Here is a 17,848-nt window from a genome sequence, read left to right as displayed (position 1 = left end):
ACCTTTTGCATCCGTCCTCTCCGGCTTCTCAACTAATACTGTCTTTAGCGTCTCTTTTGTCTTTTCCCATCGTTCGAGACACGTGTCCCGAAACGCCCGTGGCCAGGGTCACGCGGGCCCTTTCCACGAAACTATCCACTTAAAAAGGACCGACGACACCTTGATGTACCCGACGATGCCGCGGCTCTCGCGACATTGTTTACGATTCGGCAGATATCTTAGGCCTTTTGTCCACGATACTACATAAAAATATCTGATTCTTCCTGCGTTATTGTTCCAAAATTCATCTAAATTCAGGTTTCAAAAATTGTTGAAGCCGTCGCAAGTTTTCTATATTTATATATCGTAAAAATATTTGTTTTTAAATAAGTTTCCATCTCCTTAAACTTTTTTCTGAATTTTTATTTTTGCTAATTAATCCATTAAACATTTAATTGAAAAAACTACTATATTTTAAAATAGTGGCTTTGATAAGTATATCAGAATTCTAAAAATTTTTTGAAAGCTGAGAACGGTAAAATTAGTCGTGGACATAAACGATCGACGTTGCCCACAGAAGGTACAGAAGATATTTCATGGATAGTTGAGCATTTCAATTAGGCAATGTATATAGGCTTCCGACAGAAAACAGCGTTGCAAACCCATTGTACAGAATATAAAGGAAGTAAGTGTAAAGAGGATCGTAACGTGATTTTAAAATTCGAATCAGTGGAGGTTCGTAAAAAAATGTTGATGCAAAAACGACCTTGATCTTGAATTTCAAGATCAAATTTTTTATTGCGAAAAAATTTTAGCCATCATGAAGGACAAATGTTTCAAAGTCACAAATGACATTCTTTCGTGGAAGAAAAATGTTAAAGTTACAATGGCTTTATTCACAACATCTTTATATTCTCCAATCAGATGTAAAATAAAGTAGCATCTATTGATACAGCTTAGTAGCCCAAATCTATCATTATATATTGCATATCGTCCTCTCCTAGTTTCTTTTTTCTTTGTATTTTCTTTTCTTGGTATTTGAACAATCTTGAACTCGCATTTCATATTTCAGTCAAGTTTTTTACCAAAATTATGTATAATTCTTCACCTAGATAATACACATTTAATTCGATGTATTCCTCTCCGACTCCCTTTCCACCAATGATTATTCTATATTCGTAATCGTAGCTGAAACACAATGAAATAGCACGAATTTCTATTTTTGATCATTATAAAATTGTAAGTTTTCTCTCTCGTATGATTGAATTGGCGATCTATTCTATGTAAGCTCATTTGTAAATATGTATGAGGTGAAGCGATAATTAACCTGTTCCTTTTTATGAATGCGGCGCCAATTTGATCTTTGATATGGATTTAAATGTCACAATATTAATTCTTGGTCATCAAATTGTTAACTAAGTCGTTGAAAATCGTATTGTCGCGGAATCTTTTCTGTACACAAAAGTCTTCTATTATTCCTGTATTCTTATATGTGTCTCTATAATTTCTTTTACTAAATGTAAAGTGTAGATATGAACACAAATGTAAGATATAAATACATAAATATAAATATATCGTGAATAAAACCAGTTTAAGAATCATTAAAATTTTTTTCCATTGCGACATTTGAAACATTTGTTTTTCGTGATAAGTAGAATTCTTTCACAATAAAAAATTGTTATCTTGAATTTTAAGGTCAAGATCGTTTCTGCACTAACTTTTTTTTATAAATCTCTACTAATTCGAAGGTATAGAATCATACTGTGATTTTCTTGACATTTATTTTCTTTACACCCTGTATGTATATATGTCCATTTGATCTTCTTAGGACTCCTTTCAGAATCCCTCCTATGCGATTCAATAACTTTGTTGCTAATAGGCTGATATATCAATTTATTATTGAACTACCCTAACTTCCTCGATTTCCAGCAAATTTTTTGTAAGTCTATATTACTATTATGTTTTTTCTTTGGTATAACGTACATATTTGAATCTTCTGTATTTGTAACCTCAAAAAAAGACTTGTAGGTTAACTTCCACGCATATGAAATTTTTCTTCCTTGGAAAATGAAACGAAACGTGTCGAATCATTCCCATCGTGATGAAAAGTTGAGATTATCACGCAATGGAAATTACGAGGCTGGTCTACGAAGAACAGAAGAAGAACGATTACGGCGTAGGCGCGAATGGATGATAGAACAACAAAGGCTACGAGAACATGAAAAGTTGAAGGAGAAGAAGATTTTAGAATATGAAATACGTCGTGCTCTTGAGAAAGGTTTACCGCTGCCCAGAGGAAGATTTTCACGTCACAGCCGCAGTAAGAGTAAAAGCAAATCCACGGAAAATCGACATAGAACTGTTACATCAAATACATCTAATACATCTATATTATCCAAAAAGTAAGTATGACTAATCTAAGACACTTTATTTTAGACAATTAAACAAAATTGTTTTAAGAATAAATGAAAATTACTTTTAAAGCAAATGTTTAGAGGATATATTATAGCATATACATATAAAAAGTTTTTTTGCGAATTATAATAGCAATATTAGGTACATATTTATGTGATGTTGAAAGATATAATTTAGTCTGTAATTTATGAAAAGAAAATTAATGTTTAATGAAGTGAATTTTTTTGCATTATAGATTAGAACCATCAGATGGTACAACACCTTTATTTAAAGGACCAGAAGGCACACAGGTTAGCGCTGCAGAACTACGAAGAATTAAAGTAGATATTCACAGGAATGTACCAGGCAAAGCGACAACTGATGATCTCCAACGAGATATTATCAATCCTGAAGATGTTCTGGTCAAAAGAAGAGAGGGTAAAATGTTGTTTTTTTCTCTAATTACCTAAGAAATTTCAGTCATCCAGTGAAGAAATACTAAAGGAGTATATGAATTCAATTTGGAAGATGATTCCTTTTGAAATTTTCCGAAAAACCTAATCTATGAATTTAAGTTTCTACAGATTGTATGCTTTATAAGGTAAAGTCGAAAACTATATGTTACATCTTTTTTTTTCTTCCATATGATTAAAATTTAAACGAACATAGCAAACTTTTTACTTTATTAAATTCATCAGCTGAAGAATAATGGCATTGTATAAAAGTTTCTACAGACATGAAGATGATAGATTATCATATTATCTTTTACAACATTCAACAATTTATATAATTTTAAAGTTAATATGTAATGTGTTTTTGATTTACTAAGGACGAAGAAAATAGGAGAAGGATCGAAACCTATATTTGAATAAGGAGAAATAAAAAGTACAACAGTTAAAAACTGTAGAAATTGTGGAATGTGATACAGTCGTTGCTATAAATAATAAAAATTTAGGTTTGTTAATTATTTAAAATTTTAACTTTCTGCCATTGATTTTGTTTAAATTGATAAAATGATCTTTCTGCTGATCATTAATATTTTTCATTGCAAAATATATTGCAACTTGATACAGTATACAATTAGTTATAATCAAATATATTTAAAAAAGATAATAGTTAAACTATGCAGGTATATATCAACAAAGTAAAGGACCAAAAGGTACATTAGTTTGTGCTGTGAAACTACGAAGAATCAAATGGTTATTGGCAGAAATTTGTCTAGAAAAGTGATAACTAATAATCTTCAACAAGATATGTATCTAGAAGATGTAACAGTCAGAAGAGGAAGGGGTAAAATGTTTTTTTTCTACAATTATCTAACAACTTTCAGTCATCCAATGAAGAAATACTTAAGGAATATATGAATTCAACTTGAAAGATAATCCTTTTGGAATTTTTCGAAAATCATAATTTATAAGTTCAAGTTCCAATGGATTGTATGCTTTGTAATGTAAAATTGAGAACCACATGTTATATTTTTCCCTTTTTCTTTAATGTGGTTAAAATTTGATTAAGAATAGCAAAATTTTCACTTTATTAAATTCATCAGCTGAAGAATGATGACATTATGTGGAAGTTTCTACAGACATGAAGATAATGGATTTATCATCATATTGTTTCCTAGAGCATTCAACACAATTTACACAATGTTGAAGTCAATAATGTGTTTTTGATTCACCAAGGATGAAGAAAATTTGGAATACAACGTTGGATTTGAATATTTGGGTATTAAACATATATATGTGCAATATGTAAGCACAATGTTTTTCATCTTGAGTGTCCTAATAGTGCTTTTATTTCTTTTTACTGTTTTATATTTTCTTTTTCTGTTATGGAGTTTGTACAAAAAATTACTTTTTTGGAATAATAGTAAAACGGAACTAATGATACATAATATAAGGTAGTCATTTTTTGTAAAAATATACTTTAAATTCTCGCTCCATTTTGTGCATTCTCCATATACTTTGCTATATGCTTGCATGTTTAAAAGCATGAAAGTTCAATTAGAACACCTACTCTGGTGAGGTGTTAAATGTATTTTTAATTCAACAGTGGAAGAAGAAACATTAGTCTTAAAGATCAGGAACTTATTAATTGAAAATCCATCACCAAAGGTCACAATTCTACGATTGAAAAATCAAAATTATATTCAATAATAACTACTTGAGATTAATTATTCTATTCTATTCAATTCTATAACGAAACAAAAATAATTTTTGCTGAATCTATTTGAATTCATTGTCTTTTTCTTAGATAAATAGATAATTTTATTTCTGCTTCATAGTATAAATAACAGTAATATGTTACTGTTAAGGTATAGAGAGGATTTGGAAAAATAAAAAGTTTAAAATTCATTTACAAATTATTCATCTCTACATGTACGTTACTCTCTGAAGGGCTTGACAACCTACTCGCTTGCTTGTTTGTTTTCTTCTGATCGCTTTTAATAACTTCTAACCGCTTTTAATCGCTTTTGATTGCTTTTGTCTCAATTGAGACTTGGATGTCCTTCGACGCTCATATACACTCTCACACGTACAGTATAAATGTACCATCTATTTAACACGCCTCCTTACATTTATATTGTATACTTAATCGTACTTACATGCTCGTCAAGTAAATTAACAGAAAACTTAAAACTTATTGCTTTGTATACACTCCTTTGCAAATATTCTACCGTCTGGCGTGTATTGTTAAGGACATTATCATGTTTTCAGTCTTACTCTCGCAACGCTACCCGCGATTAGCGAGAACGTTCTCTTACATCGAACGATTTCTTCGAAACTCGGTGCTATTAAACGCAGTCGAATTACAAGAAGGCATTCGCACTCACATTTTCTTTCTTACTAGCATACTACGTTCAATATTTCAAAAACTAATAGTTAATACAATCGATGTACAATTCGGCTTCGCATGCGTATGCATATCTCTATTAATCATACAAATCAATTTGTTTCCTTTTTTCCTCATATAAGGAACAATTCAAAACCCCCTGGTAAGTATGTGAGTAAAATAATCATTCCAGCTTAATTCGCATACACGGTCATTATAAATAAATAAAGTTTTGATTGTTCCAAATAACCATAATGTATTGTCCTACTTTACTCTGAAATTTTATACATATTCCTCCATTTCCTTCTTTTCTAATATTCCTTTGTTTCATTTTTTACTCATAAAAAAATCTGTAAAGAATAGTTAGTGTTTTATGTGTTTCGTTTAAAAAAAAATCGCAACACATACAACGCGAAAAATTAATTAGTCATCTTCTTCTTCATCTTCGCTATTTTACATCTAATACTTCTTTGTCCATAGCCGGTTTCCAATTTTCACGATTTTCACCACAAATCGCCTCCTCAAATGTACAAGGGGGATCCACTCGACAACAAATTACATGAATCTCACTACTGTCTTCCGTTTCTGGATACCTCACTGGGACCCTCCTATTACGTGTAGATCTCCTAGGGATCTTGAAGTTTTCAGAACCACTATCACTCTCGTCCTCTCTATTCTCTAAATTTTCCTTATTCGTGCTTTCCAATAAATCATTATCTTCAATGTCATCGTTATCTTCATCGAATGAATTCTTCACAGAACCGATACATTTTGTGTCCGTTTCTATGACCTCTACATGTCTAGCTACTGTTATTTTTCCACCTAATAGGACTCTGTAACCTACTTCACTATATCCTAACAGGATTCCCATATCTGCCTTCTTATCCCATTTAGAAACTCTTTTTTTTCTGTCCTTCTTACAATAACTTTACTCCCATATAACCGTAGATTTCCAACATTTGGAGTCTTTCTCTCTACAGTGTTTGCTAGTATTCGATTTTTCAAGTATGTCGCTGTACATACTATTTCCGGCCAGTACTTTTTATGTACTTGTGCTTCAGGTAACAAACAACGTGCCATGTCCATCACTGTTCCATTATACCTTTCCGCTGTCCCGTTTAATTCATGTACGTAAGTTGGACAATTATTTATTATAATCCCTGGCAAATTTATAAATTTGATTATATAAATATTCTTCTCCATTATCGCATCTCAATATTTTTAACCTCTTGCCCGTTAAGTTCTCATTTTCATTTACAAACTGTACGAGAGAATCAAAGACTTCATCTTTTGATTTTATACAATAGATCCTAGTTACTTTACTATAATCATCGATAAATGAAATAAAATATTTCTCTCCATTTAATCCGGTAGTCTTAAAAGGACCGCACATGTCCGTATGAATAATTTCCATTATTTCTCTAGCCTTAGTTCGATTATTTTTGAACAGTAGATTATGCATTTTACTTTTTATACACATCTTACATCTCAAAAATTCCTTTTCAAATTCATTCGGTATACCTGTCAGTAGCTGCTCTTTACCCAAAATATTCAGGTATCTGAAATTTACGTGTCCTAACATCCTATACCATCTTTCCTTTTGACTAATACCGTTACGTTCGGCACTGTTTGCTAAATGCTCCTGCCTTTTCAATATACTTTTCATTTTATACAGTGACGAGCAAAAGTGTAAACACACTCTGCTGATTTTATGTAAAAGGCGAACCACGACTAATTTTTCAAGTGATCGGTAAAGATTAGGTAACAGTAACTCCAAGCTGCGTCTGATTAACGAAATGTAATAATTCATTTTCATTAACATTACTAATGTACAGAACATGTTACAAAAATGGACATCTCAAACCATGTTTACAGTTTTGCACTTTAATTATACTCTTCGAATTAAGGTTTTAACCCAGTATTTCGTTCACTTTCCTTTACTTTTTTTTCAATGCTTTTAATCTACCAGGCATACTGTCAATTAAATTTTTAATTATTTGCGGTTCAATATTGTACCATTCCTGTGGTGTTCTTTCTCATAATTCATGAACATCTGAAGGTGGATTATTATATTTTGCCAGCCTTCTTTTCAAAATGGACCACAAATTTTCGATCGGATTCATATCCGGAATTTGTGCTGGTCACTTCATCACAGAAAAATTTTGATTTTCTAGCCAGGTTTTAACTATTTTTGCAGTATGCTTAGGATCCCCGTCTTGTTGAAATACTACTTCACGTTCATTATATCCAATAGAATTAACTACAGAAGGTAAATTATTTTGTAGAATGGTCAAATAGTGCTTTTTTCGCATTATACCTTCGATTCGAACTAAGGGACCGACACTTCTGTGAGTAAAGCAATTCCAACATATAATTGAGCCACCTCCAAACTTCATAGTTTGTTTTATACCACCTGGTTGATCATTATTCTCGGATGAAGTCCAATACCAGGACCTTCTGTCGGATTCGAATCTGTTAATTTTTGTTTCGTCACTCCATATAACTCTTTCTCAATCTTCGGTCGTCCATTCTTTGTAGGTGTCAACAAATTGTTTTCGTAATTTAATATTTTTGTTTGAAAGAGCTGGTTTACTTTCTTTTTCCTTCGCTCGAAAACCAATTCTCTTTAAAGAGCGACGAATGGTCCATTCGCTAGCATTTATTTCGATTTCATGAGCAGCAATTTTTGGTGTTTTGTAAGTATCCGACAGAACAAAGTGTGCAATTTCACGTCGTCGTTGCGGCAAATTGCAGAGAAATGTGATGTCAGTCATACGATAGTTGCAAGAATAAGAAAAAGGTATGTTAGTGGAGCAATGTTTTCACAAAACGGTAGACCGCGACTTATTTCGGATAGAGCAGCTCGTGAAATTGCACACTTTTTTAGGTCGGATAATTACAAAACACCAAAAATTGCTGCTCATGAAATCGAAATAAGTGCTAGCGAATGGACCATTCGTCGCTCTTTAAAGAGAATTGGTTTTCGAGCGAAGGAAAAAGAAAGTAAACCAGCTCTTTCAAACAAAAATATTAAATTACGAAAACAATTTGTTGACACCTACAAAGAATGGACGACCGAAGATTGGGAAAGAGTTATATGGAGTGACGAAACAAAAATTAACAGATTCGAATCCGACAGAAGGTCCTGGTATTGGACTTCATCCGAGAATAATGATCAACCAGGTGGTATAAAACAAACTATGAAGTTTGGAGGTAGCTCAATTATGTGTTGGAGTTGCTTTACTCACAGAGGTGTCGGTCCCTTAGTTCGAATCGAAGGTATAATGCGAAAAGAGCACTATTTGACCATTCTACAAAATAATTTACCTTCTGTAGTTAATTCTATTGGATATAATGAACGTGAAGTAGTATTTCAACAAGACGGGGATCCTAAGCATACTGCAAAAATAGTTAAAACCTGGCTAGAAAATCAAAATTTTTCTGTGATGAAGTGACCAGCACAAATTCCGGATATGAATCCGATCGAAAATTTGTGGTCCATTTTGAAAGAAGGCTGGCAAAATATAATAATCCAGCTTCAGATGTTTATGAATTATGAGAAAGAACACCACAGGAATGGTACAATATTGAACCACAAATAATTAAAAATTTAATTGACAGTATGCCTGATAGATTAAAAGCATTGAAAAAAAAAGTAAAGGAAAGTGAACGAAATACTGGGTTGAAACCTTAATTCGAAGAGTATAATTAAAGTGCAAAACTGTAAACATGGTTTGAGATGTCCATTTTTGTAACATGTTCTGTACATTAGTAATGTTAATGAAAATGAACTATTACATTTCGTTAATCAGACGCAGCTTGTAGTTACTGTTACCTAATCTTTACCGATCACTTGAAAAATTAGTCGTGGTATCGCCTTTTACGTAAAATCAGCGGAGTGTGTTTACACTTTTGCTCGTCACTGTATGTGCCATTCTCTTTGAACGTTACAGCTGTAAGTTTATCGTCCTCATCCATTACTTTTGCAATATTTCCTTTTGAAATAACCGTATTCTTATTATCTGTTAGTTTACCTAAACTGATCAAATTTGCGGACATTTCTTTCGCGTAAAATATTTTATTTATATTTATTTTATTTTGTTTTCTAAATACTTCAAAGTAGATTATAACGATTCCAACTTTTGTTGCTTTTACCGGTCTATTATCGCCTAAATATATATTTACTGGTTTTTTAAGGTCGATACATTTATCAAAATAATTTACGTTATTAATTACGTGATCGGTACAACCGCTATCTAATTGCCAAATTATTTCATTATCACTTAGTTCGTTCATCTCGCTGCTGTGTGCTGCGTGCGTCTTTGCCATCCATATGCCTGCTCTTGAGTTGCCCTGCTCGCTTGTGCCCGTTGCTGATTGACGATGGAAGTTTCCACGTCCCCTGCTCATATAATCTCTATTTTCTCTTCCTCTGCCGCGATCACGTCTTGACCTATGCCGACAACTGTTATTGCTTCCCGCTTGTTTCTTCTCGCAAAATGTTCTACTCTTCTACATTTGAAGTATCCTCCTTTTTTTTGCAACAAAAGCATTAGTTTTCATTTTTCCTTGATCAAATTTATTTTTCTTCTCCGCTATCTCGAATTTATTCTTCACATACGCTACCGTTTGGTCCTCTTCTTTCAAGGTATCTATTAGATACCCTATGTAGCTATACTCTTCGGGTAACATATTTAGCATGTAATTCAGCTTTTTCTTTTCTTTCACTTGTGCGCCCGCACTTTTTAATTCATTTATTAGTTTTTCAAAATCACTAAAGAACAATGCCGAATCAATGTACTTATCAAGCCTTGTCTTCTTCAATCTCCTTCTGCACACGATCTGTAGTACTGTAGATTTTTTCAAGTACATCTCGTCGAACTTTTTCATTATTCCATACGCTGTTCGTTCTTCACTAATAAATTCTAGTTGTCTATTCGTGATGGCACTGTGAATTATGTTTATTGCCTTCACATCCTTTTTATTCCAGTCTGCATTATCTGCTTCAGTCTTCACTCTGGTTATAACGGTATCGCATTCTTTATACTTCAGAAACATCATAATTCTTTTCTCCCACATACCGTAATCCTCACCATTAAATACCATAAAATATCATTCCGATCTCTCCATTTTGATTGATTTCTTATCCCTTCTCAAGCGTTCCTACGTGCTTGAAGTATTTCTATATCCTTTGAACCCTTAGCTATATCCTCTCTTTCCTTACTAAGACTCACTCGAACCAACTCGCAAAACTACTAACCACGCTTTGCTACCATATTAAGGTATAGAGAGGATTTGGAAAAACAAAAAGTTTAAAATTTATTTACAAATTATTCAGCTCTACATGTACGTTATTCTCTAAAGGACTCGACAACCTACTCGCTTGCTTGTTCTAATCGTTTCTAATAACTTCTAATCGCTTTTAATAACTTCTAACCGTTTTTAATTACTTTTGATTATGTTTGCAGCTGAGACCTGGACGTCCTTCGACACTCAAATGCACTCTCACACGTACAGTATAAATGTACCATCTATTTAACAGTTATACATATATCAATTAAGTGGAAGATCTTTTAATCATCATGGAAGATATGAAGCATCTCGGAAGATATCGCCATAGGATTGTAATTTTGTTAAACATAAATTAGTTCAATTTTTCAAAACTTTCTTAGAAGAAAATTCTTATTTTCTAACAAAAGTTTTAATAGAAAAAAGTTGACGTTTTTGAAATACATAAAGTCTAAAGAAATTATTCTTAGTAATTCTTAGTAATTATTACTAATAAAAAATATATAATATTAAATATTAATTATTAAATCGTATATACAATAAAATCTATTCAGAATAACATAAAGTAAAGATTGCATTTCATAACTTAATATTTCTTATAATTATGAATTTGTGTATATAAAATTGTTTCTGTGATTTCTGGCACTGAAGAAAATTGTAAGCCATTTACGTTCATTTGTGCATTTAATCTGAAGAATGACTTGTACACAAAAACGTTATATATATTTGTATAATAAGCAGTCAATTAATGTGATTTATATTTTTAATAACAAATATATATATACATTTTTTACATAATTGACATATGTAATACTAATACAGAAGTAGTAATATAAAATAAGAGATAATGATATTTCTATCTTTTTTATAGCATGTTTACCATTTCATTCACTTCATACATCTATTATAAAATGTCCTGGCTTACAATCGTTCAGAGGTAGTCAGTTTATTTACATATCAACCTTAAGATTTCTAAGGTCTGTCACAACTGCTAATACTGCTTAATTGTTTCTTTCATGTGCAAGTACGTTAGATGTTTTATTTATAAATAAATTTATTTAACCATAGGAGAAGGATCAAAACCTATATTTGAAAGAGAAGAAATAAAAGGTACAACAGTCAAAACAGATGAAATTGTGGAACGTCGCACAGTTGTTGTTTTAAATAATGAAAATTTAGGTTTGTTTATTATTTAAAATCTTTTACCATTATTTTGTTTAACTAGATAAGATACTTCTCTTCATAGTTGATATTTTCTATATACATTAAAATTTTATTTTTCTTGTGAAAAAATAACATGTTTAATTTCTAGAAAGCAAGTCGAAAGTGAATAAAAAATATACTACTTCTTCAAGAAATCGAAGCCCCAGTCCTCGACATAGATCGTCCCGCCATGCCAGGTTTGTGTATTGGTTATTAGATCAACACGATATTTTCTCTTTTTTTTTATATCATCTTTCTCATTTCGTAACACTCTTCCATACAATTCCATATTAACATGTTGGTCGCCACGTCACCCTATATCTATGCGGTCCCCCGTCACCCAAATATGGGTAACACTCTTCTTGTTCAAGTTAATTAAATATAGGATATTATATATAGAATATACAACATAAAAATATTAAAAACACATTATACCATATTTTTTATTAACTTACATTCTGGATAAAATATTACATTATGCTGTATCGCATGGTATTTGTTAAAAATACATTGCAAATACATTTGGGATGATTTTGGGCACTTCGAACGATATGTTGTAGCTTTTTAAATGTTTTTCTCGTTCCATCGCATGCGACAGTTTGCCTCTTCTTCTCGTAACATAGGGTGCACATCATTCTTATAGGCTTGCCTCCTGATTCTTACGAATCTCCAAATGGTGGGAGACCTTCTTCGTTTCTTTCCGATGGTTGTCCGGCACAGTATTTTCTGAGGACACATCGGACCATTCGGGAACGAGAATTTCCCGAAATTTTTTTATCTGTATTGTTTTGTTTGTGCCTGTTTGGTACACAATATGAGCATTTACCATAATTGTTCCTAAGAGTAAATGTAATCCTAATTTCCGATACTACTTGATGCTTTTCCGTATTGTACTGGCATTTGAGACCATCTGGTCACTTCTGTCGATACCAGTTTTTCCATTATTGTAGAGTAGTAACTCTCCTCATTTTCAAATATATTTTCACGCTGTCTACTGAACATTCTGAGGATGAAAAAATCACTGATGTACGTCTCGCAAGAAGTATGCTTTTCGATTAAATGAAAGATCTGGGATATCTGCCATGAGATCTCTCGGAATACTCTAGCCGGAAAGGGTACCGACGGTCGGATTTGAGCCCCGCAGGAATTTAGCCGAATTACGCTGGGCGACCAACATGTTAAATATGGATATGATAATATTTTTCGTTTTTCTTTCTTTTTTTTTTATAAAGGTATTGTTATACAGTGGATAAATAATTAATAATTATTTGGTTACCTAAAGTTTTTATATAAGATTATATAAAATTTTATATATAATATTACAAATATTATATATATATTATATTATTATAATATTAACTAATTTAAATTAGTGCTTGATAACATAACATTTATAAACATTATTAAAATATTTATGTTCATAATGAACATATTTTGCTGTCATATATGTTCATTATCTTAATGTAATATAACTTTAAATCATGTAACTTTAATTATGTTCTTACATAGTTATTAACATAACTTTTAATTATGTTCTTTTCCTAATTTGATCATATACGTTTCTTTTCTTTTTGTTTCCTCACGAAAAATGCAAAAATATAATGGTACATTTTTTATCATAGAATAAAGAGTGAATTAGAACTAGTTACATAACTAGTATTCACTATATACTATAGACAACACTGGTATTCAAATTCATACTTACATTTTCTCATATACTGTAATTAAAATTTCTTATAAATAATCAGTCATTTTCATGCTAATGAATGCAAAATAATTATATTTTCACAAAGTGCAATAACCACAAAAATTTTAATTTATTAAAAGTTATTTCTAGTAAATATTCATTTGTAATGTAAATTTTTTGGTTAGTATGTTAATACAAATGTAATTTATTATTAGTATTTTTGGTATGTGCCAACATTAGTACACCATATTCGATTTTTAAATTTAAATTTGTTCAGGTAATGTATTGTGGACATAATAATTAATCACAGTTATTAGAAGGTAAGCAATTGAAATCCTAAAATGTTTATGTATATCAATCATTTGTTTTATTTGTTATACATCTCATTGATTGCTTTGCACAATATTTAATTTGTTATTAAGAATTATACAAAGCAATCAATGAAATGTATAACAAATAAAACATAAAATTGTTATTTTTTATAGTACTGCACAAATTTGTTTATTTCTTATATTTGTGTCTTCAGTAATATTGTGTACTTCAGTAATAAAGTAAAAAGTTAATGCTTTAAATACGTAAAAAAGATATTTCCTATTGATATCTATATAGAAATCAGAATTATAGTGACCTTTATTTATTATATAAATTTATCTATTGTGACTGAAACAGAAAACTGTAACTATTTAATTAGAGCTTAATGTAGTAATCTGATACAACTAAGGCAACTAAATTTGTTTAACTATTCAACTTACAACTTACACCTAACAACTCACAACGACTCGACAACTCATGAGTAACGATTAACCCGCAACTAGTCGTAGCCTACTCGTAACTGCAACTAGTCGCAATTCAGTCGTAACTCCAATTACAACTATTGACCACTGACCAGTCTCTCCATCAAGACGTCCTTTTTATACCAGTTTTTGGTACTCCTACAACGTACACGTGTTTTACAACTGTTAATGACCCAAGATTGTTACGTATATCTTTTTCAATTATCCATTGTCTTAAAGGGTCACGGGCATATAACCCACCGAATTTCCCATCCTTCTCGGTCCGTCAGCACTTCCGCTTTCTATCTGTAATTCATTGGAATTTTTACAATGGTTTTTCTACCATACTGCATCTATGAATGCATTTCTAATGCGTAATAATACGCATTAGAAATAGTATTACGCATTTAAATAATAATGATAATTTGATGTAATATACGATTATCCATCAATATTTACTATTATTATTTTTTTGATAATTTGCTATCTTTTTTGTAAGATGCACATATAAATAAATTTATTATTTGATGAAATATGGATATTAATACACACATTATTGCGTATATTACATTAAAATATAAAAATTATATTAAGATGTAAACACTATTGAAATATTAAATATCGAATATTAATTATAATACACAACCAAATGCTTAGAAATTAGACTTTTGTTATTTAAGTATTCTTTTTTAGGTATGAGGATTCAAAATATGATAACAGAGACAGTTATAGAAGTGATAGGTACGAATTATTTCTTACAATTTTATATATTTTTGTTTAATATCTTTAACATGTTTAATACGTTTATTATTCAGTTTTTCTACATTTTTGTATAATTTATTTAGAGGAAGAAATCACAGTAGAGATAGAAGTAGAGAGTATAAAGAAACAGTCAAACGACATAGTCAATTAAACACTGCAGAGGAAGAGCATCTGCGTGAAAGAAAAGGTCATAGGGATCATTCACGTTCAAGGGAACGAGAACAAAGAGCATGGGTCAGAGATTCTAATCATAGGTATATAATAGGCATGTGAAATGTATGTTTTTGGAAAATTATATTTTATAAATATTATTAAAACAATAGGTCATCCAAAGATGAAAGATCTTATCGAGAAAGATCAAGAGAACGGTCCCGAGAAAGGAGAGAAAGAGATAGGTCTAGAGAACATAGGATACCTCCATCGCATTATATCGAGCAGATTCCTGTTCCTGTTTATTATGGAGTAAGTATTCAAATTGTACACGGAATATAATTCTATCGATATTAAATTTCATTGGTCATTAGGATTTTCCTCCGAGACCAATAATGGTTGGACCCTTGGTTCCAATTCGAGGTCAAGTACCACCTTTGGGAGGAACTAGGCATATGATGGGTCCATTAAGACCATTTCCACCACGATTTATTCCGCCAGATATGTATAGATTACGTCCGCCTCTAAATCCTAGTATGTATATTCATTAATTCATAATGACGTGCATGAAGAGTTGCTGTTTTAATTATTTGTGTTTTATATAGGATTTAGGCCAATGTATTAATAGACTGGATGAGGAATGAAGAGAGGATGGTCGGTCCCAGGGCTACCTCTCTTTCGATGAGTGCGACCGGGGACCAATTAAAAGAGTTGGAAGGGAATGGTGCCGATAGGATACTTCAAGGGACAATAGTTCACCCGCACTCTGGGAGAAGTGTTAGAATGGCTGATTCTCGTAAGAAGATAGGGCAGGATGAGGGAAGAATGATGTCGTGGAAGATAGAGCCTGGACGCAGAAGAGATCGGGAGGCGGAGGAAGGATCGTCCGCTGACAAGGGAAGAGGACCAATAATCGGACTCCGAGACGTGAGAGGGCTGATGAAGAGTCTCGAAATATTAACTCTTAATATAGATAGAATGATAAGGAGAGTTACAACATTGAGCAAGGGGGATTCCACGCTTAAGAAATTAAGCTGCGAGAACATGCAAGTGATTAAAAAAGTGAGGGAGTGAGTGAGACGGCCTACCGTACAGTGTTCTATGCAGCACTGTGCGTGCTTATGGGCATTATGCCCATTTATTTCACAGTGGAGCTTCGGGCCGAATAATATCGTATTAAAAAGGAGGATCAGCAGGTGTAGTACAACACCCGCTCTAAAGCTGGGGCATCCTCGGTCTATTAAGAGAGGATTATGGCACTGGAGGAGCGTATCATGGAGAAATGGAAGGCGATTTTACAGAAAAGACAATTGGACGAAGCGAGCGGTAGCGAATGCTAGATATTTATTTAGAAGATATAGGATGAATATTGATCACTTCACCATGTAGATCCTGACAGGGCATGGAATTTTTAATAGCTATCGAAAAATGATTAATAAGGAGGACCACTGCAGATGTTGGGACTGCAATGCTGAAGGCGATGACGCTGAACATGCGCTTTCCCACTGCCCAAGATGGATACGTGAGAGGACGGAACTAGAAAATTACGTCGGCACACCACTAACAACGGAGAATTTAATGGAGCTAGTGGTGAAGAAGGAAGACAACTGAGCAAGGTTTCAGGCGTTGTGCAGAAAAATTATGCTAACAAGAATGACGCAGAAGAAATTCGAGGAGAGGAGGAGAACTAGAGAAACAAGAAGAAGAAATGGGACTCAAGTATGAGGGAGCGGTGCGTAGCTAAGTCCAACCCTAAAGTATTGCCGTAAGGCAGTTCCGGGGTTGATGCTTGCACAGAAGAGGAGCGGAGAGAGGAGGGGTTCTTAGTGGGTACGGCAACGCCATCGGCCGAGTCCCACATAATCCATTCTGGATTAACTTAAGAGCATTAGCACTGAGTACTTAATAGCATTACCTCCTCGATTAAAAAAAAAAGACCAATGTATTAATGGAAGGTGTAAGATGAATAAAAAATTAATGTTTTATTGTACAATACGTGAACATACAGTACTTGCCGCGCCATATATTAGACATTGTACAAAGATTAAACATTCTTCAAGATATTGTAGTGAAGTAGATTATGTTTAATTCAAGATACTGTTATGAATATATGAGGTATACAAGTGTTATATATTTTTTTAATCGCTATATTATATTATAAGAATCTTTTATGATCTAAATTAGGAACTGTATAAATTCGTTCATTCAAACACTGTAATATATAAAACTTGATGCTTGATAGGTTTTACAATCTCGATACATTGTAAACACTATTACACTGTTTATACAATCGCTTTTTAAGCTAAAAATCATAAAGACAAAGAATACTTATTTTTAATCATTGATTTTTGGAACACATTATTATGTAATATATACATTTTTAAGTATATTTAATATTTTAATATAGCTTCCAAAATCTTATTAAAATGTTTGATGTATTTGTATGTGAAACTTGCTCATATATTTTTAGGTGGTAATAATAATGTTGTGTACAAATTGTATCAATTGATAATAAATTGTGAATTATTAAATTTAAGTAATATGTTTATGAAGTTTGATGTTATTTTTAGTATTGAATATATATAATAATTTGTAGTATATCAAATATTACGTCTACATATTTCAAGGATATTCTTTGGCGCAGTGGATTGGTTTCTTTAGTTTTTCTTTAATTTCTTTTTATGTTTTTCTTTATGTTTTCTTTAGTTTTAGCCTTTATAATAATAGCAAAATTTACTTAGGCAATGGAATTCATGTAAATCTGATATATCTTAATAAA

At 31.9% G+C, this 17,848-nt stretch overlaps 1 protein-coding gene and 1 long non-coding RNA gene across 4 annotated transcripts; one reads left to right on the top strand and one right to left on the bottom strand.

The window, feature by feature from the left end:
• Positions 1-752: 752 nt before the first annotated feature.
• On the bottom strand, positions 753-1,741 carry LOC125384798. Its single transcript, XR_007223582.1, has 2 exons — positions 1,307-1,741; positions 753-1,167 (listed from the first exon to the last, which is right to left on the bottom strand). It is a non-coding gene; the product is annotated as an uncharacterized LOC125384798 (long non-coding RNA).
• A 26-nt stretch (positions 1,742-1,767) lies between these two features.
• On the top strand, positions 1,768-17,617 carry fem (feminizer). 3 transcript variants are annotated; one of them, XM_012318563.3, is made up of 10 exons: positions 1,768-1,918; positions 2,000-2,381; positions 2,630-2,811; positions 11,563-11,673; positions 11,807-11,894; positions 14,851-14,898; positions 15,003-15,173; positions 15,243-15,381; positions 15,444-15,603; positions 15,675-17,617. In XM_012318563.3, exons 2-10 carry the CDS (start codon positions 2,047-2,049, stop codon positions 15,692-15,694), a joined length of 1,254 nt encoding a protein of 417 aa, XP_012173953.1. In that variant the 5' UTR covers positions 1,768-1,918; positions 2,000-2,046; the 3' UTR covers positions 15,695-17,617.
• The last annotated feature ends 231 nt before the right edge of the window (positions 17,618-17,848 follow it).

Source organism: Bombus terrestris, chromosome 3 (genome assembly GCF_910591885.1).
Source record: "Bombus terrestris chromosome 3, iyBomTerr1.2, whole genome shotgun sequence".
NCBI lineage: Eukaryota > Metazoa > Arthropoda > Insecta > Hymenoptera > Apidae > Bombus > Bombus terrestris.
This window is presented reverse-complemented; position numbering and strand designations above follow the sequence as displayed.

Excerpts from the sequence above, each read along its gene's own strand:
- fem (XM_012318563.3), top strand. The coding sequence starts at position 2,047 with ATGAAACGAAACGTGTCGAATCATTCCCATCGTGATGAAAAGTTGAGA. Across the intron at positions 14,899-15,002 it reads GACAGTTATAGAAGTGATAG|AGGAAGAAATCACAGTAGAG; the intron begins GTACGAATTATT and ends TAATTTATTTAG. Across the intron at positions 15,604-15,674 it reads ACGTCCGCCTCTAAATCCTA|GATTTAGGCCAATGTATTAA; the intron begins GTATGTATATTC and ends TGTTTTATATAG.